The sequence below is a fragment of the Podarcis bocagei genome (assembly GCF_964188305.1).
Source record: "Podarcis bocagei genome assembly, chromosome: 1".
Taxonomy (NCBI): domain Eukaryota; kingdom Metazoa; phylum Chordata; class Lepidosauria; order Squamata; family Lacertidae; genus Podarcis; species Podarcis bocagei.
The window spans coordinates 70,488,889-70,515,235 of NC_138125.1; the positions used below are offsets into that span (position 1 = coordinate 70,488,889).

At 40.8% G+C, this 26,347-nt stretch overlaps 1 protein-coding gene and 1 long non-coding RNA gene across 4 annotated transcripts in view; one reads left to right on the forward strand and one right to left on the reverse strand.

The window, feature by feature from the left end:
• LOC308583807 overlaps positions 1 to 3,222 on the reverse strand; it is a 42,623-nt gene extending 39,401 nt beyond the window's left edge. For both annotated transcript variants that reach the window (XR_014006414.1, XR_014006415.1), the window contains exon 1: positions 3,131 to 3,222. This is a non-coding gene — a long non-coding RNA (uncharacterized lncRNA). The remainder of the gene's footprint in view (positions 1 to 3,130) is intronic.
• Positions 1 to 26,347, forward strand: part of GALNT18 (polypeptide N-acetylgalactosaminyltransferase 18) — a 364,667-nt gene that overhangs the window by 324,594 nt on the left and 13,726 nt on the right. For both annotated transcript variants that reach the window (XM_081180632.1, XM_081180631.1), the window contains exon 10: positions 25,398 to 25,562. In XM_081180632.1, the coding sequence (XP_081036758.1) occupies positions 25,398 to 25,562 (165 nt within the window). The remainder of the gene's footprint in view (positions 1 to 25,397; positions 25,563 to 26,347) is intronic.

Sequence of the window (26,347 nt, forward strand, 5' to 3'; positions counted from 1 at the left end):
GGCTCTGTGGCCCCTCACCATTTGAAATACCCGTGGGTTCTTGCCATTTTTTGAGGGGCAGGGAGAAGAGGCTCTTTTCAGAAATACTTTGCAATTTCCTCCCAGAAAGAATTTTCTCTTTTGATGGCTTTGTGTTGCCACGTTGAGGTGATTTTATTTCAGCAAGCTCTTGGGTCACGCTGGGTTTGTTGAATACAGTGGTGCCTCGCAAGACGAAATTAATTCGTTCAGCAAGTTTTTTCTTCTTGCGAGTTTTTCGTCTTGCGAAGCACCGTTTCCCAAAGGAATGCATTGAAAATCGATTAATGCGTTCCTATGGAAACCGCTTGCCAGGCTGGCGGTGCGGAGAAGGGCTTTTCTCCCCACCGCAAGCCTTCAGGACCGGTAGGGGAACAGAAGGGAAGGGGCGCAGCGCTTCTCCTCTGTTCCCGGGGCTTGCGGTGGGAGGAGGGTTTTTCCTCCCCACCGCCAACATTCAGAACAGCATTCTGAATGTTGGCGGTGGGAAGGAAAACCCTCCTCCCACCGCAAGTCTTCAGGACAGCCATCCGAAGGCTGGCGCGGGGAGAAGGTTTCTCTGCCCCACCGCCAGCCTTCGGGGGAGCCTTCCGAAGCCTGGCGGCGGGAGGAGGTCTCTCCGCCCCACCGCCAGGCTTCAGAGCAGCCTTCCAAAGGCTGGCGGCGGGAGGAGGTCTCTCCGCCCCACCGCCAGCCTTCGGAGGAGGTCCGAGGACAGTGGGGAAGACGTGCTGCGCTTCCCCGCTGTCCCAGAGATTTCCCTATGGGCTGTCGTCTTGCGAAGGAAGCCCATAGGGAAATTCGTTTTGCGAAGCGCCTCCAAAACGGAAAACCCTTTCGTCTAGCGGGTTTTCCGTCTTGCGAGGCGTTCGTCTTGCGGGGCACCACTGTATATTGCTGAGGTTTGTTGGGGGGGGTTTTGTTGTTTTTTTGCTGGCTGAAGTTTGTTGTACTCCCTGATCCTGTTTTATTCTCATTTACAGTATTATTATTATTATTATTATTATTATTATTATTATTATGCCGCCCTATACCTGGAGGTTTCAAGGCAGTTTACAGAAAATGTCAACATAAAAACCACAATATATATATATATATATACACACACACACACACACACACACACACATATACTCAAAATAAAAACAACAACCCAATAATACCCCCCTGAAGTCATCCCCTGATTCTGGGGGGGTTTTTTGTTTTGTTTTTTTGCATTGTTTAAACATTGTTTTTGTTAATTTCATTCTGGGCCAATGGCAGAGTCTGAACAACAACAGCAACAATGTTAAATTAATAATTAAAAAAAACACTAGGTGCACCATTCAAAAGGCACAAATCCAGACACCTGGAACTCCTTTGGCACAATCTTATGCATTAGGTTTGTAGTTGCTCGGGGAATGGGGGCCTGTGGTTACAACGTCCATCATCCCTGACCATTGATTATGCTAAATGGTTGAAGGGCATTGAGATGCACCAGAATCTAGAGGTTCACAGGTTGCTTATCTCTGGTGTGTCCACTTGCAGACAGGTGTACACCAAGTCCTGTCTATGGTTAGATTCTTATAGGCCTCAGTTTCTCTCTTCTTTGATATCATAAGCTGTTCAAAAATGAGAGGAGAAGGGGGAAGGGTGGTGATTTCAGCTCATAGGAAAGAAAGAAAGAAAGAAAGAAAGAAAGAAAGAAAGAAAGAGGAAAATGACAGCTAAATTTTGATTTGAATATGTAGAAATGTCATTCTAAAGACCTGAAAGCAGAGCTGGTCATTTTCTCTGTTCCACTTGAATGAGAAAATAAGCTGTAAAATGATATTATTCTAGGTCGGAGAAAATCTATTCCATGCCCGTTAATTCCAAAATCATTGTAAGGATACTTCAGCTATTCTTGAGTATATGTAGGAAAGGGAGCAGTGTAAGTTTCACATCCATTTCTGGAACTGTAGATTAAAAAATGTTATTTTTGGACTGAAATACAGTTCATAATCATTCAGAATGGCTAAGAAACAGCTCTGTCTCCTGAGACAGACACATTGACTTCTCAATTTTAGGAAGCATTGTGTTTATGTATTTTGTAACTTACAAATTAAGATAGTGGATTCTAATTTGTTTTCTTTCAGACATTTGTGTTGTGAAACGTCCATATAGTTTAATAGATACCATGAACCATAAAATAAAAAACACATGTGGAAGCAGATTGCCTGCCTAAAACTCTACATTCTTTTCTCCTGTGCTGGGTCACAGCTGAAGACTGTATGTAGCAGCTAACCGTGGTACTAGGGAGAACATCGCAAGCTTTTTGCTGGAATAATAATAATAATAAATCAGCTTCATGTTTTTAAAATCTAGCAGAGTTTAAGGGGAGAGAAGAAAAATGGATATAAAGGCATTGGAAAAGGGAAAGATAGAGTTGATTCTTAGATAGGTGAGATAGACCAATAGAGAAGGTAGTGTGGCTGGACGTACAACCGACTATAACCAGTACGAATAGCTACATAGTGAGGGAACTGTGCGGCTGTTCCAATTTGTTAATTTAAAAAGGTCTGATTTTCTGAGCTATGACAAAAATGAAAGCTGATAACCTGGGAGGAGCATATTTTTATCATACTGTCATGCAGGTTCCCTGTAGTGAGTGAACAAAGTGAGTGAACAAAGCATGGCTATTTTACAGCAAGGACCCTGTATGGAAGCTGCCAGAATTCTCCATAGCTCTTAAACAGGGATGGACTTATGAACCAGAAGTGTAGTCTTGGCTTTCAAATGTAAAAATAATGGGGGAAATACTGATCTAAATGACATACAACGACACCTTTCTTTTTTATATATATAATTGTTTGGCTTGTAAGATACTGTCTTATAAAAACATTTTTATATACATTTTATATTTTATAAGAAAAGAAACTGGAATGAGAATTAAATTGGGCATGTCATATAACCAGTTTTCCTTTGCTAAAAGAAAGCTTTCAGTCCAGCACTGCACAAAAGAGAAACATCCCACGTCAGCAACTGTGATGTAAGGAGAGAGCTACCAAAGTGACCAAGGTGGTACCTTGAAGATCACAAGCAAAGAATGAGGGGAACAAAACAGTCAAAAATAGCTTGTGAGGAAACAGACCTTAAAATCTGCTGAGGCTGCAATCCCATGTACATTTGAGAGGAAGCTTCCTTGAGATTCAGCTTACTTCTGAGGGAACATGCATAGGATTGCCTTGTCAGTGTTGCATGGAATATGCATTTTCTCAAGTAAAAGCACTCGAAAAGATTGCACGTCTTAAGATATTTTGCCCTTTTAATTATATATGTTGATATGTCAAGTAGGAGAGTAATGCATCAGTAAAAAATACATATCTAATATGTCATAAAAGTGAAATGACATGAAGGATGCACATGAGTTCAGCGCTCCTGTGGTGTAGTGGTTAAGAGCGGTAGTCACGTAATCTGGGAAACCGGGTTCGCGTCTCCGCTCCTCCACATGCAGCTGCTGGGTGACCTTGGGCCCGTCACACTTCTTTGAAGTCTCTCAGCCTCACTCACCTCACAGAGTGTTTGTTGTGGGGGAGGAAGGGAAAGGAGATTGTTAGCCGCTTTGAGACTCCTTAGGGTAGCGATAAAGCGGGATATCAAATCCAAACTCTTCTTCTTCTTCCAAATCCAATTAGCTCGTTTAGGGTCACTTCACACAGTACACGTTTTAGAGGCAGACTCCAAATTGTGACTTTAAGAGGTTGCATATATACTAAGCTGCCTATAAGTAAAATAACTAAGCACACACCAAATATTTATAAGTGTACAGAAATGTACAGCCTGGATCAATCAACAGACAATTCCTGTTCAGGTGTTAAGCATGAACGGGGAACGTAAACACAAGTAGGATCATATACTATCCCTTAGATACCCAACAAATCCCTTCAGTCTGTGGAAGAGTTTCTGCAAGTCCCAAAGATCTCAGAGGCCCACTCCACAATAACTCAGAGCAGGGCTTTTAGTGAACCTGCCGCTGCTCTGTGGAATAGCACCTCAGTCGTGATACAGCAGGTGCTGCTACCTGTGCTTTTTGGAAACAGCTGATGTCATATTTGTTCCAACAGGTTTTGTTCTTAGTTGGATAAGTGGGAAATGCCTTGAGTGTCTATTTTGTATTGTTTAGGGTTTTAAAACCTTTTTTTGGCCTTTTTTATTGTACATTGCCTTAAGACAATTGCAGAAGGTGGAAATTGTTCTGTAGTGCATTCCAGAAGCACACCTTGAGATCCTGCAGCTATAGAGGAATAGCGATATGGTTGCAAGGAGGTCTGTGAGATAGTGTGATCAGCTTTACACAGTTTGCTACAAGATGCTGATATGTGGAGGAAACTAGGCTCGAGGCAGCCTTCACCAACGTGGTGCCCCCACCCCCTTTGGACCACAGCTCCATCAGCCCCAGCCAGCACTTCCCAAGGCATATAATGGCTGGGAAACAGTCCAGAGTAATCTCCGAACCGAGATAAAAAGGCTGGTCCTGAGCACATCCCAATCTCATAATACCTCTGCCCCAACCTGAAGCTATTTTCTGGTTGGGATGCAGTTCCGTCCATTCGAACATTGAGCTAAATCTGAGCTGATTTTCACAAAATGAAAAGGCCGTAATTGTGTGGTGCCTACTTCAGAGCTAATGCAGTGTAGTGAATAAAAATGTCGATAGCCTCCCATCAACTCACCGTGGCTGCAGACTAGTCCCTCATTAACACATTGGGCACCCGTTGCCGCCTATAAATAACTTCCCTTGACATTGCGGGAAAGCCCTGCCTGTATGCAGTAATAAGAATCCGGAAGACGTTTCATGATTATCCCTATGAGCAATTCATTTGGCTGCAGCCCTCTTTCTTTTTCCAAAACAGAGCTAAATTGTGGAACGAAACTAGCATTCCATTGTATTATTTCTGCTACTCTTGCTGGCTCATTGTCACACACTTGTTGTACTGCTAAATTCTACCGATAACTATAATATTTAGCTTTGTTCTTTGTGCGAATTTGAATTCTCATCCAGCCTTCAGCACCCCTATGGTCTTTTCCCTCCCAAGCAGCAGTCCACATGCAGCTCTTAATATTTGCAAACCTCTCTCTTTGTTCTATGAAAATGCTTTAAACATGCAAAGGGAAAGTCCTTCTGCCATAGAAAGGGTAAGTGGCATCTTTGTCAAAATGTTTTTTTGTTTTAGACTTGTAGTAAACAACTTTGAATTCCTTTATATTTTCATTATGAGTCACTGTGTGTTTCCTTTATAAAGGAAAATTATATCACAATAATCAAATGAAGAGCAGGACCCCTGTGAGCATCGTGCTGACCCCACCCGGCCAGTTTCAGGAGGAGCTGTGTTTACTCCTCTACAGAGGAGTAATCCTATCAATCTGTTGCAAAGTGAGAAGCAAGGGGCACAAAATCAAGCCTCTCGTTTCTCAAAAAAAGCTGATCATTGCAATTACGGCTTTCTGAAGTGGGCTTGGGACACCTCCTGGGATCAGAGATGGCGGCTCCAGGTGCAATGCCTGCAGTTCCTTGCCTAGCTGAGGAGACCTGTTTGGAAGCCTTTGTGTGTGCTTGGTTCTTACCCAGAATATGCAACTTAAAGCCCCGTCTTACACATTTCATTTTAGTCAACATTCTGCACACTGTAAGCTTGGTTCACTATAAAAGGAGAAATATGGGTATTTGAATCAATAATAGGTTCACTCTGTTGAGAAGTATGGTTTTTATCCACAGTTAGAATTTATTTGGCTTGTTTATTTACTCCACGCACATTTGAGGTAATGTAAATCACATGAGTAAAATAAATAACGTACACCAGGAGATGCAAAATGTGCACCCCATATGTGGGTCTGTGATGAATTTATGTAAATACATAGCCATGAGGAGAAATCAAATCAAAACAGCGTAGCATTAACTCACATAGGAGACAAAGTGCATTTGAAAATTCTGTTTAATTTCCTTGACTGAGTATAACTCTGTTCTGCTAAAAATAAGGATCTCAAATCCAATGCTGTGCTGTTTCATGTCTTCACCCTACTGCTGAACTTTTGAGGGTGTTATGGCATAATAGAGAAGACAAACCTCCCCATGCAATATACAAATCAGGCTGAAAGCTTTTTAAACAGGGGTTTCTTTCTCACACATTGTTAAATATTTGGATGCTTTGGGTAATCAAATGTAGCCCCGGAGCCAGACGACCTTAGTCTCTTGTAAGTTCTTGAATGTCCCAGGTGCCTCTGTAAAATTTCACCAGAGCCTTAGATATGCTACCGCTGATGTATATATAAGAGATGGGACAAATCTGACAGTTTCAGGTTCTCATTTTCCACATTTCTGCATCAGTTTTTTTGTTTTAAATGGCCTCATGAAAATTCATTTTAGTGCAAATTTCTCTTAATGTACATATTTTGCATGCGGTTTCGCCTGATACAAACATTTTTGCAAGAAAATTTTCCCATGTATAGTGTGTTTTAAATGTTTTTCTCACTAATATATGCACATTTATGTGCACTCCCTCTAATATATGCATTTCGGTAAACATGGGAATGAAAGGGAGAAAGATGCCGTCACTTAGGGTCCCTGGGACACAAGCACCTGATGAACCCCAACTTAGAACACATAGTTAGGAATGTGTCCAGGACACAAGATAAGTTATCCTATAACTATTTCCCCCTCCCCCCATTTCTATAGCACATGTATAAAGTACATTGCAATTCCTTATACATCGTTTATTCCCTCAATAATCCTATAAGAAAAGTTAGCAGTTTGCCCAGTGCACAGATGACCCCCCAAACCTCAGGGACTACATTATACTATGCAGTGGTACCTTGGTACTTGAACGGTACCAAGATTTGCTCATGAACTAATCGGCTCCTGAACACCACAAACCCGGAAATGAGTGTTCTGGTTTGCGGACATTTTTCAGAAGCCAAACGTCGGACGCAGCTTCCAGTTGAGTGCAGGAAGCTCCTGCAGCCAATTGGAAGCCATGCCTTGGTTTTCGAACCATTTTGGGTGTCGAACGGACTCCCAGAACGGATTACGTTCAAGAACCAAGGTACCACTGTTCTGAAAATTCTGCAGCCCAAAAACTACTTCTTGAAAGAGATACCTCTTTCCTCCAGTTGTGCTTGGCACAGCTATTGCAAGTAAATCAAATTCTCGATAGTTTTGTGTATAGTATTTTACATTTTGCCAAACAAAATCAGCCAAGCCTAGATTGTGATTTTTATCTCCACAGGATATTCTCAACAGGGTACAGGCAGCCTATTTTTAGTTTTTGATGCATTAAGCATTACACCATTCTACCTAAGATTTTCTGCTCTTTTCTTTTTTTTGCAAATGTAATAGAAATATTGCAGGCTACGGGGGTTAGCACTCTTGAACCTGTTGATCTCCATGGGAGAGATTTATGCACGTGCTTAACTCTTCCATTGGAGTAAAAGGGACTTGTTAAATTAATTTCACTTTGGCTGACTCATGCTCAATATTGTGAGCATTCTGCCCAGTTAAAACTCTGCCACAGGAAAAGTTCCCACTGCCTTCAGTTGGAGAGTCAGTCCAAGCCCCATGTGGTTTCAGTGATATTAGAGAAATTACGGAAGATGTCCATACAAATAGAGTGTGACCATTAGTATTGTATGAAACAAGTGTTTGCAGTGACAGTTCATATGTTAAATGTCTCTCAGCAAATGTTTAAATCTACATTTTATTTAGATACCACATCCATATTTAGCAGCAAATTGGTTTAAGACAATATTAAAAATTCAACTGCAAACAGGAATAAGAAAAATTCTAAACAAAGTTAATTCAAGTGTTGTGGTTTTTTAAAAAAAAAATGCAGAATTCCATTCTGGTTTGCAGAATTACATTACAGAATGTTCCTAATAATGTATCCACAGAAGCTGTGTTGGTCTCATTGAGACTTCTGGGTAAGCATACTTATAATTGCAGCTTTACTGGGTTATGCAAAAATTTCTTTTTTTCTTGGCCTTTATTTGTGCCTCTGTTCTTCAACTTTTCACCATAATTTATTTCACATACAATGAAATAAAACTAGACTCACAGTAGAGGAAAATTCCATTGAACTCACATTGAACTCAGCGAAGCTTACCTCCAAGTCAACATGTAAGGTAGTAAACATACTTTGTTAGCCAGCAACCTTTAACCTGTTTAGCCAAATAGCAACATTCCCATTTATTTTCATGGTTGTGGGTTGTACATCAAATAAATCTTAACTCAAAAAGAAAAATAACCATCCAAAATTCTTGCCAAGTGAGAAATGTGTCTTTTTACCTTGATAAAATGCCAGTTCATATGTTGCTTTTATATGTTTTTTTCATCAGGAATGTAATATAACCCAGCTTCTTACTTTTCCCCTTCCAACCAGTTAAATTATCAGTGATCCTCTATAATACAGTGGTGCCTCGCAAGACGAAAAGAATCCGTTCTGTGATTCTCTTCGTCTAGCGGTTTTTTCGTCTTGCGAAGCAAGCCCATTGACGGATTAGCGCTATTAGCGCTATTAGCGGCTTTTAACAGCTTATTGGATCAGCTGATAAGCGGCTTAGCGGCTTAGAAAAAGGGGGGGAGGGGAAAAAACCTGCAGGAACTCGCAAGACATTTTCATCTTGCGAAGCAAGCCCATAGGAGATTTGTTTTGCGAAGCACCTCCAAAGCGGAAAACTCTTTCGTCTAGCGAGTTTTCCGTCTTGCGAGGCATTCGTCTTGCGGGGCACCACTGTACTCATGAACAGAAGGCAGAATCCAACAAAGCAGTTCCATTAGCATAAGGATTTCTGTTTGCACAGTGGAACTGCACTCTCTCCTCCTATGCACCCCCTCAAATCTGCTCTGCACAGTTGGGGGAAAGCCATAGGATAAGGAAAGGGAGGGAAAATGTATTGCACAGACAGAAGGTCTTCCACTAGTAGACTACTTTGTTGGATACCACCCGTAAGAGCTGCTATGTCTAATATTTTTTGTGATATTGGTGGTGGTGTTGATGATGATGATGATATTATTTATATGCTGCCCATCTTGACTGGGTTGCCCCAGCCACTCTGGGCTGCTCCCAACAAAATATTAAAACGCAATAAAACATCAAACATTAAAAACTTTCCTATACAGGGCTGCCTTAAGATCCAATTTTAATTAGCGGCTATGTTTTAGTTGTTACTTATCTTTTTAATCTGTTGTTTTATACAGTATTATATTATTACTATCTTGTACAATACCTTTAACAAAGAAATGAAAACATTTGTTACTGTCCCCTAATGTGTTGAAATTAGTAGCAAATTTATGGGCATTCTGTCACTGACTTTCCCATTCCTTCCACCTTGAGTCTGATTCAATATTAGTTTATAATTATTATTATTTTATTTATTTATTTATACATACATACATACATACATACATACATACATACATACCCTGCCCATCTGGCTGGGTTTCCCCAGCTACTCTGGGCGGCTTCCAACAAAGTATTAAAATACAGTAGTCTGCTAAACATTAAAAGCTTCCCTAAAGAGGGCTGCCTTCAGATGTCTTCTAAAAGTCTGGTGGTTGTTCTTCTCTTTGACATCTGGTGGGAGGGTGTTCCACAGGGCGGGTGCCACTACCGAGAAGGCCCTCTGCCTGGTTCCCTGTAACTTGGCTTCTCGCAATGAGGGAACCGCCAGAAGGCCCTCAGTACTAGACCTCGGTATCCAGGCAATCGACCTCAGCTCCCAGCCCCTCTAGACGGCCCAGAAGGATGTTATGGTTGATGGTATCAAAAGCCACCGAGAGATCCAGCAGAACTAGGAAACAGCTCTCACCTTTGTCCCTAGCCTGCTGGAGATCATCGACCAGCGCGACCAAGGCACTTTCAGTCCCGTGATGAGGCCTGAATCCCGACTGGAAGGGATCCAGGGTTTATTTAACAAAAGTTGAAGTCCGCTTTCTAGAACAAAAGACCTCCACGTGGCTAGAATATTCTTTTAAAATGCCATTGAAAAGCAATAATCAAGAGCAAGTTATATCATAAAATTAAATATAAAATAAAATCAGTAATTTATTTATTTTTAAAGTATACCTCATAAAATCACACGCATTGGTAGGCATGCTTGGACAGGCTCTGCCTGCGGGGAATTTCAAAGTGCAGGCGACGTCACACTAAAAGATTTGATTTGGGGCAAGTGTGAAATGGCTGCTTTGAGGCACTTGCAAAAGTGCCAGCTTGGCAGATCTAAGTGGTGGAGTGGGAACATATGAGGTGAGGGAATCTTTCAAGTAAATTACTCCACTGTGAGACGAACTGGTGCTCATGGCCAGGCCCCTATTGTGTGTGTTAGCCAATGCCTTCAATTTGTGCAGGGGCAGCCAAAATGTTGGGGAATGCCAGATTTGTGAACTCCTCAAATCCCTGACTATCAACCCGCACTAGCTGGAACTACTAGGAGTGAGGGCACTGCTTTGGCTACCCCTGACTCAGCGGATATGTGACTGCTGTTATTTTCCTCATTGCAACACCTCTTTCTGGAGCTTCTGTGATTGCACAAAACCCAGAAGCACGTGAGTCTTCAAACAGCATGCATGCTGCCCAGCCCCAGTGTGGCTGCTTTACAAGCTCCCAAGATGGCCACAAAGGGTCTACCGGCTTGTGTGAGCCAGTCTCTTGGCATCCAACGTGCTCTTTAGTTGGTTCTTCATCTTTTAAGTCCTTAAGTACAAGTGGCGCAATTTTTAATTCTCTAGGTTTCCCCACTCCCCTCTCATTGTAAGTCTTGACAAGGGCAAGACACTAAGAGCAAATAGTGCTAGACATTCAGTCTCTCACGTGCAGGTCCTCCTGTGGTTCTGACTGTGATAAATACAAAGCTCTCTTAAAAAAAGGGGGGGGGGTTCAGAAGCCAGCAGTTTTAATTCCAGAGTGGAAAGAAAATGCAGTTTGTTTTTATTTCAGGGATTCATCTGGAAACAAGCAGATTTGTAAGAGACCTCTTAACATTTTATACCAATTTGCTTCTGCTGCAAGTTATAACGGCTTAGTGGAATTATTGATGGTGCCTGAAAGCTTAGTTTGATTCTCCAAATATTCCTTTATTTGTCTCCCATGTTCAGTTTATTAAGTTTTTGTGTACAAGAGCATCAGTGCTTTGCCCAAGTCAAAGTGACGTCCTAGAAATAATGTACATTTATATGGTATTTTACTAATGACAGAGATTCGCTTTGGGATGAATTCTTCACTTTTTTAAAAAAAGGCTCAAACAGAAGGTGCCCATTATCATTTTGTTATGAATAATAACAACAACAGCAGCAGCAACTTCAACTTCAACTTCTTCTTCTTCTTCTTCTTCTTCTTCTTCTTCTTCTTCTTCTTCTTCTTCTTTATATCCTGCCCATCTGGCTGGGTTTCCCCAGCCACTCTGGGCAGCTTCCAACAAAATATTAAAATACAGTGGTCTTTTAAACATTAAAAGCTTCCCTAGAACTGTTATACAATAAATTTTTGAGACTTAAGTTTGGGAGTGGGGAGTAAACTAACTGGATACTACAGCTGAGCTGTCTGTTCCATGGTTTTCTTTTCTTTTCTTTTCTTTTCTTTGTTGACCTGATAGTTTATTCATGAGCACAGTCTGTACCAGTGCCACTGTTTATAACGTACATTGGTTTAATTTAAATTCTGAATGCCAAACTGCCATATTCTTCCTCAGGGTGTTCTGACTATGGCACTGAATTTCTGTGAGTTTTGATTTTTGCTGCAAAACTTGCCATTTTGAGGTACACGAGTTGTTGTTTTTAAAGAAACCCCTTCCTTTTACTTTTCATGCATTTCCCCACACATGTTTGCAGGCCATTGAAAGTAATGCACTGCAGATTGAAAACATCCATCATGCAGAAGTTCCCAATCCAGAGTGTGTTACTTTCAGTAGATTGTGCCTCTCTGTTTATAGTCTATCCCAGCCAGTCAATATTGCACATCTGGAATTGGACAAGGAAGCTTTGGCCTGGTTGCCTCCTAGCAACTGGCCCTCGTTCCTTCTTCATCCAGATACCTGCCTTCCAGTGAGAGTGCATAAACAAAGTACTACACCAAAAGATGGAGTGTGTCATTGTGAATGCTGAGATGTTCACAAATTGATGGCAAGTAGTGTTGAGCGGAATCAGCATATTCTAAATCAGAGTTAGTCAATATGGTGCCCTAAAGATGTTGTGGACTAAAACTTCCATCATCCTTTGCCATTGACCATGCTCACTAGGGCTGATGGGAGGTGTGGTCCAACATCTGTTAGGCACTATATTGGTCTTCCTATGTCTAATTATTCAGGACCCTATTTATTCATTTTTTATTGTTTGGAAATGGAGTGGTGGGACCATGCTGGTAACCCTACCTCTGATGTCCTGTTTAGCACTAGCCATGACTCCTGAACACCCGTGGGTTGGTGCTGACCCCTAACTAGGAAAAGCTGGTTTTACTCATAGGCTTGACCTATGCAGACATTCATCCCAATACATGTATGCCCAAGAAACATAACCTTGGATGTCATCACACATGACATCAGGGGTGGATCTAGCAACACAGTCTCATGTAAACGTTTAAGACAGAGAAGAAAGTTGCCTCTTTAAAAAATGATTGAACTGCATGTCAACTAATTAATTAATTAAAGAAATATCTGGGTTTAAGGGAAACTTTCACAAACCTTTTGGGTGCTTTTGTAAAGCTTGTTTTAGAAACTTGTTGGACAGAAGCTATTTATTGCTTTTGGAAAACATGATACAGATCCTGGCTTACAACTATTATGTTTTTTCTACTTCACTTTCCATGCCTTACTAAAATATGAAGTCTTTATTTCTATGCATTATAACTGTGTAGTGTTTGTAGCAGCATTGCATCTCTTGAGAGCTAAATTCAAAAAGCATTGAATTTGCAGATGACTCTGCTTCAATCCTAAGTACACTTATGTGAAACTAAGTGCCCCTAAAATCAATAGGACTGGCTTCCAAGCAAATGTGTTTACGGCTGCGTTGTAAGTGGAATAAACTAATATTGCTGCTGGAAGTGCAGTTTATAAACCAAGATGGAAAACATTTTCTCAAAAACAAATTCCATTGAAATCAATGAAATTTACTTCTGAGTAAATACCTAAGGATTGGCATGAGTGACATCTTTATTATTACTTTGAAGCAAGTGGTTTCATCTTATAAAAATATTGCTTGCTGTCAAGCACTTTTCAGAAGTGCTTATGAAGATGAGAAATCTTCACAATAAATAACTGCTTTGTGTGAGCTGCATTTTGGAGCTTCCCTGATCTGTAACCTGAAAGCTGTCACTGGAGGTAGAACAGCAAATGGCACCTTTGCCCCATGCCCACTCAAGATACATGAGGGGCGCCAACCTGCCCCCCACATTGAGGAGGCCCGGCGTCATTTGACGTCATATGCATGTCATGCACAATCTGCGGGGAGCGCAACTAGGTCTCCTTGTACAGTTTCCCATTGCCCCCTGCTGGTTTTGGGGGGTAGGGAGTACAGAGGGTGATGCAAAATGGTATTAGTTTTTTCAATCAATTTCTCATAAAATTTACCCATCTTAAAAGGTAAAGGTACCCCTGCCCATACGGGCCAGTCATGTCCAACTCTAGGGTTGTGCGCCCATCTCGCTTAAGAAGCCGGGGGCCAGCGCTGTCTGGAGACACTTCCGGGTCACGTGGCCAGCGTGACAAAGCTGCATCTGGCGAGCCAGCGCAGCATACGGAAACGCCGTTTACCTTCCCGCCAGTAAGCGGTCCCTATTTATCTACTTGCACCCGGGGGTACTTTCGAACTGCTAGGTTAGCAGGCGCTGAGACCGAACAACAGGAGCGCACCCCGCCGCAGGGATTTGAACCGCCGACCTTTCGATCGGCAAGTCCTGGGCACTGAGGCTTTTACCCACAGCGCCACCCGCGTCTCTTTACCCATCTTATATAGGGTTAAAATCACCAGTCTTGTTCCTGTATCCCAGAAGCTCATGTCCCCATCTTCCCCTTTTGTTCTCAATCCTAAATGTGTATATTTATTAATCTCCATCCCTAAATAGAGAAAACTTGACTTCATATAATGTGATTACCGTATTTTTCGCTCCATTGGACGCACTGGACCATACGAGGGGGAGAACAGGGGGGAAAAATTTTTTCTTGTTCTCCCCCTCTAAAACAAGGTGCGTTCAAGGTACATTCACCAGAGCTTGTGGGCCTGGCGGTGGAGGGAAGCGCTGCTTTCCCCCACCGCCAGCCTCAAAGATCCCTGAAGCCTTTGGAGTGCAGCGCCCCGCTGCCCTGCGGAGGTTTGCGCGCAGCCGTCCCCAAGCTAGAGCAGCGAGACGGAGCCCTCCCTCTTGCTGTTCTGGCTTGGGAACAGCCTTGCTAGCTTCTGCAGGACAGCGGGGTGAAGGCACCCCGCTGCCCTGGAGAGGCTGTGCGCGCAGCCGTCCCCAAGCTAGAGCAGCGAGACGGAGCGCTCCGCAGTGCTCCGTCTTCCTGTTCTGGCTTTGGGCTTAGCGGCGCAGCCTGCATTCGCTCTATAGGACGCACACACATTTCCCCTTAATTTTTGGAGGGGGAAATGTGCGTCCTATAGAACGAAAAATACGGTAGTGTCTCTGTCTCTACATTAGACAGATAAATTATAGGATTCTTTTGATCCTTTTAAAAAAAGTAATTATTTATCAGGAATAGTTTGTTTTTAATTTTTAAAGTCCACCTTTCCTTATTTCTATTTGAGTTTTGCTGTGTGGTGGTTTTTCTTTTTTAGCATTTTACATTGTTTCAAAGCAGTCAGATTTCAAATTGTTGACTTGAAATGTGAAGCTTGGATTTTGCCTGACATGTTAATTAGAACACCTGCAGGAAAAGATAATCAATGAAGTGAGATTAATTAGTAAATTGATTCAGCTAGAAATGCCAAAGCAGCTAATCTCCAGGGGGAGATAGAGCAAACTAGTTCCAGATCTCAAGTAATTGTTACACTTCAGGAACTTTGAACTGTTACTTCATTAGCTATTTTCAACTGGTGAGCAGGAAAGTATGAGGTCTATAGGCAATATTAAATAAATAAATAAATAAATAAATAAATAAATCACTAGCTCTAGTCTTCTCCAGTTTTAGAGAGGCTACATTTGGACATCATGGTAATACCATAGTTTCCTGTGATGAGAATAAGCCACAGTGAATCTCAGGTCTGCATGCTCCCCTGTCCTTTCTCCTCCTTTGTCACAGTTGCAAGGAAGAGTGCAGATGCTGTCATTTGCAATTTTCCTTAGCCACAGTTTAGTGTTACATGAACCCTAAACTCTGGATAATGTTGACTGTGGTTTATTGCAACAAACCAGCTTCATAACCCATGATTTGAAGCCATTGTGCTTCAAACAAACAATTGTTAACATCAGTTTGTCATGTTTGGATGACATGACATGCTATGGTTAATTTCAGCTCCTCTCTGTAGCCACACTAGAGGACGTAGAGGTGGGAGAAGTGTAGATCACCGCAGCTAGCTCATTCTCAGCATGCTAAATCAGGAGTGGGAAACATTTTTTAGCTCAGACACTGTATCCACCACCTAGCAGTCACCTAATATCCTTATAATGTCTGGAGAGTCGAAGTTCAAATTCAAGTCTCTGTTTGCTATTTAAAAAGCAGCAGGCAGAGGCTTGTCTCTAGTCTTGCACAGTGGGATCATAGTGCTAAGATCAGAGTATGTCTCTGCTGCTGCCTTTTATAATCAAAGTCTCAACTTCCTCTCCATTAAATAACAACACTTGGTAATACTTACATGCAGACTTTTCTGCACAGGTATCTCTAGAATGATCAGACCAACAGCCTTTCATTAGATAGGAGTTGGCTCTTAAAGATGTTGGTGGATCGTAACACCCCAAGTACCCTCAAGGAATGCATTCTAGACAGACACACACAAGCTTACAAAAATCAAGTAGTGATGGGGAGGAGAATTCAGGTTCTGCTGAAGAGAGCCATAAACAGGGCAGGCTCCGCAATCAAGTGTGTGTCGGGGGCCCCAAGGCAGGCTCCTCCCATTGGAATGCCATTGTTTGAGATACCAGAGACACTTATGGATGTGGTCATGAAACAGAGACATGAAGCATGTACCATACATGAAATATGTTCACTGGACTGGTGTGTGTTTGTGTGTGTAAATAGATTGATAGATAGAATAGAGATATAAGTAGATAGATTCCTTAGTGTGCGTAGGAATTGAAAAATGGGAGAGATTTAAGAAAGACCTAGAAGTTTCCTGTTCTGAATTAAGATTCTACACATATTGGGGCATTTCCAGACTACATTAACTACCTTCAGTGTCCCCCCCCCCCTTGGAGGCAGGAGAAGGGGGGGGAGTTGTGGACTGAGTTTGCCTGCGGAAGAGACCAAGAGAGGCAAAATACCGCCGCTCGGACCCTGGGAACGGGCTGCTAGTAGGTCCGACGTTTGGTGGGATGTTTATTGACAGCGTTTGGATCGTTCATTGACAGTTGGCATAAGAGAAGATACATTGTTTCTACTGTCTCCAGCAGTGAAAGTAACTTTGAAATTAGTTTTGGGTCATTTCAATTGTGCCTATAAGAGGATATTATGTATCAATACAAACAGAAACTGTTTCCCTCTAGTGGAAGTTCTTGAAACTGGCGGCTACATAAGATCTGGGCTGGGAAATTTCCAGCGGTAAGAGAAAACCCGTGAGACTGTAAGATTGACCTTGAATCTATTGAGTGTTATGGCAGATGGGAAAGACGGAATGTCACCAGAAGAGGCCTTAGCGGTTGTATTAGTGAAAATAAATGACTCGCTGGAACAACTTCACAAGAAAATGGATGTGATAAATATGAAAGTGGATGCTGCAAATATTAAAACTGACTTAATGGTAGAAAGTTTAAATAACCTGGGACAAAAGGTGAATACCAATATAGAAACCACCCAGAAATTGATACAGGAATCTATCCTGATACGGCAAACTGCGGATGAAGTTAAGGAGAAAACCCTTGCTGCTGAAGTTAAAGTAATTCAACTGGAGAGAGAGAGAGTCCCATCCATACAAGGACAACTTTATGAATTCAAGCTGACACTGGTTATGACTGAACTTAAAGAGAAACAGATGAAATTGAGGATCAGAGCCCTACCTCAGGAAAATGTGAATTTATTCAAGGGCAACTGTGAAGGACGTTGGCTTGAAGAGAAGGGGGATTTGGAAATAGGGTTAAATTGGAAGTTGTTATTGTTGGGCCGAGTTGCTGTGGTGGGGATGAGGGTTGCTGTGATGTTCGGGATGTTGCTTTTGTTTCAAACATTGCAAGCTTTGGATGGGAGGGATTGTTTCAGGAGGTGGCAGAGGGACGTCTCTAGATTTGTTTGGCAGGGCAGGAAGCCCCGAGTAAAATTTAAGATATTAACGGATGCTAAAGAAGGAGGTGGACTTGCCCTGCCAGACCCCTAAGTTTTGTTGTGAATCATCTGCTTTTTGCTGGCTGAGAGAATCGGCAGAATCCGAGACCAGGGAGAAGAGCTGGTGGAAGAAGACTGGAAGTTTAAAGACTATTTATAGAAATATTGCAAAATTAATGAATGTTAGAACACAGTTGGAATGAAGTTATATGGCTTTAGCAGAAATGTTATAAGGAATTAAGTATAAATAGATCAATAGAGTATTAAAGGGAACAAAATAAGGTTAGAATGTGTTAAGATAATTATAGGATAGAAAACAGGGGAAGATGGAAAGGAATTGCTGAAATAATTAATTGATGTGGAATACAAAAAGGGAGGTGTGAGGAAGTCGTGGAAATAAGCGAACGAAAGATATGACATTGAAATTGTTTAATATGTTTTAAATGGTCTTTGTTTTGTTTTATTTGTCTTATGTGTTAGTTTTGTAGTGTTTTTGTATTGTATTGTGTTATTTTTCGTTGGTTTTTTGTTTTTTGTTTGTAGTGTTTAAATTTAAATTTTTGGAAACTCAATAAATATTTTTTTTTTTTTTAAAAAAAACTACCTTCAGTGTCTGGGCCGAGCACCATTCTGGTTGCATTAATTGTCAGTTGAATTTATAAAATAAACTATGCTCCAACAGATTGCTATTTTGATCCCTTTATCTTTGGTGGTGCACCTAATGCAGCATGGCATCCCTAGCCAATAAAAAAGGTCTTACCAAGTGGTACCCCTAGTCCTTTATCACAGCCAGTCCACTCATAAGTCAGCCACCTTGTTCCATCCAGAGCAGTGAGGAGAAGTTGTGACCATGGTTTCCAGCAAGAGCTCACAAGAGCTGCACAAGGCCTTGGGAGAGTTCAGCAACAGCTCATGGGATCTCACCAGAAGCCACCGCTGCACAGCCCTGGTAAGCGATACTTCGGCTGAGGGGACAGGGGCAGCACCTTCCCATTTCACCTGAGGTGGTGAAATGGGACAGGCCACCACTACTTTTTATTATTTTCCTGAGGTTGGCTGAGGCTTACACTGTTCTCTCCAAAGTCATTGTGAATAGGAGACGGATAGGATCCTGTGTGACTCTAGAGCAGCCCTGTTGTATGTAGAATGCAGTAGCACCAAAGATTTATAAGAAATAAGGCAGTACTATATCATTATTTATGTTCTTGGATAAATGTAAATATACAACGTCTTTATACTCTAAGGAATTAAGGCAATATGTATTTGTATTTCTTAAGATAGTAACATGAGAGCATAGAGCTAGTGCTGGTATAATGCAGAGATAATACCACTGTACTGGCTTTGGGGCCCTTACACTTGATCCTCGGTGTTTTTTCAGTTGTGTACTAAAAGCTTAAGACAAAGCCAGAGATTTGTGAAAACAGTAGGTCTAGTTTTTGCCCCTAAGGAAGAAATTCAATTGCTAGAGGGTTCAAGTTACAATCTGCACCTCTGCATTCATAGCAGTGGGATTGGGATACTTAGAAAGCAAGAGTCTCTTTTGCATGAATCCTGACAACTGGCCAAAAAAATAGCTTTTTGTTGTTTGAATGCTGGTACATCACAATGGTTGAAAAAGCAGAGATATTTCCACTCACAAACTAAGCAATAATTTTATCCCTCTATAAAGGCTTTGTCAAGTGCATACAGCATTTTAGAAAAGTAAGCAAAGCATATTCCATTTATAACCCCAAAACAATTTCTAAAAGGACAAAGGAAGTGACAAGAAAGAAAAGTAGGATTTAAAAAAAGATTTTTACCAGCCATTTTACTCTTGCATATTTGTATTTGCCCTTTAGAAAAACTCAAAAGCTCCAGCAAAAGCTAAGCATGTTAAAACATACTGATTTAAACAGCAGAGAGTTAAGTAAGTACTTTAATTATACAGTAGAAATCATTAGTTCTGAAGTATCTGATGTTGACTGGAGTGTGTCTGTGTTTGATGTCTCAGGGTATAGTTTTTCATTACAAAAAGATCAATAGAAAATAATTCAGAAGTATTTGTTCAATAAAGAGAAGGAATTATAAAGATCTGAACACTCCAATTTTAACATTTCAGAAATAAATCCCATTGATTCAAATGACATTTATTTCCAAATAAGTATATTTAGGAGTCTCATGTTGATCATTTAAGTACCACTGCTATTTAAATCTCAAAGATTTTTATTGTGATTTTGTTTTGTACCATGTGCTTCATTTTTGTGCTTCAATGCATTTCCACTTCTTTCTATAAATGACAATATAAGTCATGCTTTACCTTTCATGAGATTTTACTTTGAGATCTGTGTTTCTGGGTTGCTTCAGTCCTCAATGTAAAATCTACTACCAGCCTCAGTACTCCTTGCAAGGAGAGATTTCAGTGCTTCAGTCTAGGCTGAGCAAAAATCAGGTAAAAGACAATAAAATTCAAACATTTTTGGAAATGAAGGGGAAAAGGTGTTATGTGACTGCAAGTTTGAAAGGGGGGGAATAAGTATGTGCACTTTTAACAAAGCCTTAATTCCTTGTGATCAGTTTCCATAGATGTGTACTACAAACATGGATGTCAGAGAGCTCTGATGGAAATGGGAGCAGAAATTGCTGATGTTTGCTAATTCATCCTGTATCGGGAATTGAAATCAATCCAGCAAATACAATCAGTGTTCACTACTATTTCTTTCAGTCCACAAACAATACAAGATTAATTTTTCCTCCATTTGGATTGTGTTCACTTTAAATCGAAATGAATGGGATGGAATAACATAAGGACAAAGTAACGTGCACATTATATGTAATTTATGTAATTAATTATGTAAATGACACAAGTTACATATTTCTTTTCCACAGCAAGGCATGTAACCTAGTTTTTGGTATAAACTGCCATGGAACAAATCAGTGATGAATGCAGGGCAAAATGGCAAACGATGCCTTCTTAAATCTCAAATTACAAATATTCATCGGTTCATGCCCTAAAAAGCCAGCGAAAATGGTAAGAGTGTTGTATTAGGACTATAAAAAGCAATGTCACTGCAAGGCTGACAGTTTTGTCATTCCAAAGGGGAAAAGTTACCTGCTAGAAAGTAAACTACAATTCCTGAATCCACTCGTTTCAAATGCGCAACAGCACACCATTCTCCTGTGTGTTTTCACTTGGAAAAGCTGCCATAAGGATCAGGAATAGCTTTCAGGCTGGGAAATTGGTGTATATTGCATTAAGCTTTCACCAGAGAGCTGGCAATTTATCTTTCAGATAATCATCTTGTGTTAAGTTGGACACCTTGCTGTAACTTTTTGCTACACGATAGACCAGGCCTCAATGAATAATTTACAGTGAAGGGAGCATACTTCATCAAGTGAAGTCTTTATCACTTACAGCGGGTTTTCAAAGTTTGTTATTAACTTTGTGTCAAATGTTCGTCCCATGATAGCTTGGCAACATTTTATTGTTAGCATTACTGGAGTCAAGATTTCCCCTTTGAAGAAGATGCTGTTTCCCTGGGCAGAAATTCTGTATCTTACCTAGGTTGATGTGCTTAAGAAATGTGGGGATGGCTGAGAAAGTACAGTTATTAATCTATTTTAGGAGGCTCGGCAGTCCCCATTGCTTGCATGCTCAGGATCTCAAGACACAAAGCGGGCAGAGCAAAAGGATCAGCTGCAGATGATGGGGTGGAAAAGGCCTCTGCGGGGAGCTGCTGCCAGTCAGAATAGCTGGAACTCAGCTACATCATCAAAAAGTCTGACTCTGACCCGGTATAAGGCAATTTCCTGGGTTCCTGAACTATACATGGTGTTAATCACAGTTTGTTCATCCCCTAAAAGATGTTTTCACCACCTCCCTCTTCCTGTCTGGGGTAGTGATTAGGGTGTCAGACTAGGATCTGGAAGGCCAAGTTGAAATCCCTTGGCTGTAATACTCACTGGGTTACCTTGAGCCCAGTCACTGCCTCTCAGTCTAACCTAGCTCATGAGGTGGTTGGGGGGATTAAATGAGGAGGGGGGAGTACTAGGTACGCCACCTTGAGCTCCTTGGAAGAAAAGGTAAGGTGTAGATGCAATCGTCCCCCACTGGTGGCAGCTATTTAAATTTTAAAGCTGTGCTGGTTAATTGCTTCCATGCAATTAATGCCGCGTCTAGTTTGGCCGTGTGCCTCTGCAATCAGGGGTGATTAAATGAAAGGCCAATAAGACTTGGGCCAATGGGAACAAATGGACTTTCAAGTGAACTTGGCTTGGATCAAGCTGCAATATCAGTGTGAAAACGAGTTTGTTTTTTAGATGTGTATGTTGTTTTTAATTTTTGATATAAATTAGCAATTCATTAATTCATATATTTGATCAGTCATTAAAACTGGCACACTTATTTATATCCTAACCTTAAAACTTGGGGTGGGGTGATAAGAAAGCGAAACATAACTTCACATTTAGGGTTAATTTAAGCCCTATTCAGGTGTTATGAAACCATGTAGGCTATCATGTGAAGGGGCAGTAGAGGCAACCCCACTGGGTGTGCATTCCTTCATGTTTCTTTCAAAGCTATTTATTTATTTATTTATTTATTTATTTATTGAGTTTATCTACCGCCCTATACCTGGGGGTTTCAGGGCGGTTAATCTAGCTAGGCTAGATAAGTAGTAGTTAAGCAAATGAACAATAAACTGGGAAAGTGTAACATGTGTTTATTTAGTGGCCTTAGATAAATGACTTGAAAGATCGGGGGGGGGGGGAGGGAAGCATTTTATAAATAGTCAGCAAATGAATTATTGGACAAGTCCATGGCAGTGAGAACCTCCATGCACATGTTTATAAGGAGATTTCTGAATTGGGGAGCCAAAATTTTAAAATGTGGTTAGAAAGCAGAAAGTACCCCGCTCCCCCCGCAATGAATTAGTGAACCAATAGTGCCTTGGCTCCCGAACGTCTTGGGAGTCAAACATTCGAGCTCCCGAAAGATCGAAAACAGGAAGTAGGGTTTTCCAGTTTTTGAACGTTCTTTTGGAAACCAAACATCCAACGGGGCTTCTGCGACTTCTGATTGGCTGCAGGAGCTTCCTGCAGCCAATCAGAAGCCATGCTTTGGAAGTCAAACATTTTGGAAGTTGAACGGACTTCCGGAACGGATTCTGTTCGACTTCCGATTTACTACTGTACAATTGTGCATTTGTTGAATGGAATCTATTGTGTCCCAGAAGAGTTTTGTGTCATGCAAACCACAAGCTAGCATGCATTTAAGTACATTTAGGGTTGTATCTAACTAAATCATTTACTTCAGTGGAGCTACTCTGTGTATGACTTAGCTGAATATAACCCTTAGCCCCAAACCAAATGATTTAACTGGATGTAGAAATACAGTCAGAATCCATTTGTTTTATCTTGTTAGTGGTGAAATAACAAATACTAATATGTAACAGCCCAAAGCTTCTGCTGGTGTTTTTCCTTCCCTTTCCTTCCTCTATAATGAATCTATAAGCAAGCCATAAAAAGGAATCTGATTTCTTCTTGTTGTTTAATCTCCAAATCATTCAGTCCTCTCTTTCTCTGCAAAAGTATCTGCTTTACACACTAAATAAAAAAATTCCTTCCAGTAGCACCTTAAAGACCAACTAAGTTAGTTCTTGGTATGAGCTTTCGTGTGCATGCACACTTCTTCAGTGTGCATGCACACGAAAGCTCTTTAAGGTGCTACTGGAGGGAATTTTTTTATTTTGACTATGGCAGACCAACATGGCTACCTATCTGCTTTACACACTTGAGCATTCAATCATCTGTCTAATAACTTTACCAGGGCACTATAACTGCTCTGCTTGCATACATATTTTAACCTACTACTTTAAAAAAAAAAATATCTTTATTAATCTTGTCTTGATAAAAAAAAGCCACCCTCCATTTATATCAGCACATCATAAATTCTTGGAGTCGATATGGAGTAAACGGCAGCATATAAAATGTGAGTAGGGTATTAGGACAGATTAATACAGAAGCTAATTACAGATCAGAAGGAGCTGTAAAAAGCTCACTTCTATCATTCTTTATTAGGTTGTTGACAAGAGCTTGCAAATATTTTTGATATGGAGGAAGTATAAGAGAGACCATAGATGAAGTCATATGAACCCAAATAATCACAATTATCTGCAAAAGCAGTATGAATGAATGATAGAAGTGAGCTTTTTACAGCTCCTTCTGATCTGAAATTAACTTCTGTATTAATCTGTCCTAATACCCTACTCACCTTTTGTATGCTGCCATTTACTCCATATCTACTCCAAGAATTTGCTGCAGTAAACACAAATCCCTGTCCTGATCTGCAGAGCCCTCGACTATTTTATGTGTGCTCTTTCTTCCTCCTCCTTTGTGCTTAATATTTTACGACAAAGTACTCACTGTTGCATGTACAAATATGATGTCAATTATGCACAGCATCAATAATAAATAGATACTAAGAAGTGCCATCAAGACCCACGAGAAGGCATTTCCCTCAAACTTTTCTAAAACACAAGTCCATATGGAGTGTGAAGACTCACACATCATCCGTTTCAGTGATTAACATTTAATGGCAGAGCAACAATAAGATCACACAATCGTTATCTTCGGCCCTGCCCACATGCTTGGATGCTTCTTGAAGCCTGATCTAGTTAGACAACTTGTGCCTTTGAAAGAGAGAGACAAGTGTGATTGTTAGCAGTCTCTGTGGTATGAAGGTGCCAGGAGTGCCATCTGTTGAGATCCAGAGTGAGATGTCAGTTGAGTCAGAGCAGAAGAACATATTATCTGTCTCAATGACAACAGAGACTTCTCAGAGCCACAGAGATTCAAAGGTCTCCTTTTTGTTAATAGTGTCAACAATTATCAACCAGTCTTGAAGATCATAGATGGCATGAAGTGAATCCAAGGCCAGGTCATTTCACATCACTGTGTTTCTAGAGCAAATGTCAGCCTCCGTTCTGTATTTTGTATCGTTCTGGTGCAATTGCTTTAGTCAATTTAGCACTCTAAAATTCAAGTACTCCAGCTTCAACCATTTGGCTTGTATGTATACATTACAGAATATACACACATATACACAGTGCCTCTCCCCAAATGTTTTACCTATGGTGCCTTGGCCCCTCTGAACTGTGCCCCTGCATTCTCAGTACCTAGGACTTTCCACCCCCATCTGAAGGATTATAAAACCGATCTGGCACCTTTTTGATAGTAAGCGCAAGTGGTCTATTTCTAGACAATTCTGTTATTCTATCCTGATTCAAGTGGAGCACATCCCTTTTGTATAGGTCTGTCGTGTCTGAAAATATTATCCAGACCCACCCCCCTCAACACCATTAAATAGATGATATCTAAAAACTTGTGCTCTGTAAAAAACACAAAAAGATAGATGTTCTAGTTCTTGCTTTCCAATTAAGACAGTGAAGTTCAGTGGGTAGCTAACAAGAAGGTATTTTGATAGCAGCACATATACTATGGAATAGCTTCTCCAGAAAGGCCCACCAACTACCTTTTTAATGGTATTTTCAGCACCAGGTGAAGCATCAAGTCTTTTAAACTTTTCTGTTAAATTCATGCTGTGCATTGAGTTATGCTCTATCTGTTGTATCTTGCTTACTTTTATTGTTTGTTAACCTGTAAAATCCTGCACTACATATATTAAATTAAGATGACGAATACAGATGGTAATACCCAGGTAACTTACCACAGTTTGCATGAACTATATTGTCCTACCAAGCAGGTAGCTTGATCTGCCTTCTCTCACCCCTGTTTGATAACTCCTCAAATGATATTTTGAAAACTTTAAAAGATCACACTGCTTCTTACTAGAAAAAAAGGACTTTTGGTTGCTGAAGCGTGGTGTGAGATTCAGTTCAGGTCCATGCATTAACTCTTGCCATTGGTTTCTGATAGAAATGTTGCCTGTGTCTTCAAAGCCCTGAATGTGTTCTGTTTTCTCATTGCAGAACGTCTATTACACAGGTAACCAGCAGTTCCATGTGGGTGTTCTAAGTCCTACCATTGATGATGATGACAACAGATGCCTGGTAGATGTGAACAGCAGACCCCGACTAATTGAATGCAGTTACGCCAAAGCCAAAAGGATGAAGCTTTACTGGCAATTTACTCAGGTGATTTTTATTTTTATTTCAAAACAAAACACAAGTTTGCAGCTTTCACTGAATTATGAATGACTTCTCAGCTCTGCAAATAAGAAATGACTGTGTTACTTTGAAAAGTAAATGGTAGATGAGATAGGAAGCTTCTGCCTCTGGACGGTGTCACTTCAGACTGCAGGTATGAAGGCTTAAACCAGGGATAGGGTACCATTTTCATTTTTAAATTTTTTTTTTTATTAAGTTTCATATTACCAAATTAAACATACCAAACCAATTAGTTCAAATTATAACAATACATATCATGTAATCCAATTATTTTCCGAATTATAAATTTTTGTGGGGGGTACCCATGCTTCTCGATCGGCAGGAGTTCAATCCTCAACTGTTTTCTGCTGCTTTCATATTAAGAATGATGTTTCCAGTCTCATCTTCTCAATGCTTATCATTACTCATTCTCCTTTTCTTTCACCTCCAAATTGCTCCGCAAGTGGGTTGAAAAAAACAGTCTTGTTTGTATTTCTGTGTGGACTTTGTACTGCTCTCTCATAAATCCCAATAGTTCAGGCAGTTCCGCTCGAGCAAGCGATCGCCATCTTGTCGTTCGAATGAAATACAGTCCAAAAGCTCGCTCTTTAGCTTTTCTGACCTGTTGCATCGTAAATTAGTCTTTTTCCAGGAGGGCTGCCCCTTCCAGTTCGCAATCTCTTCGAAAATAATAAATCTTGGGCTCGCCTTCCCCAAGACCAAACCTCCTGCAACACAGGTCTCGTAACAAATCTCCATTCTAACTGCGTCAC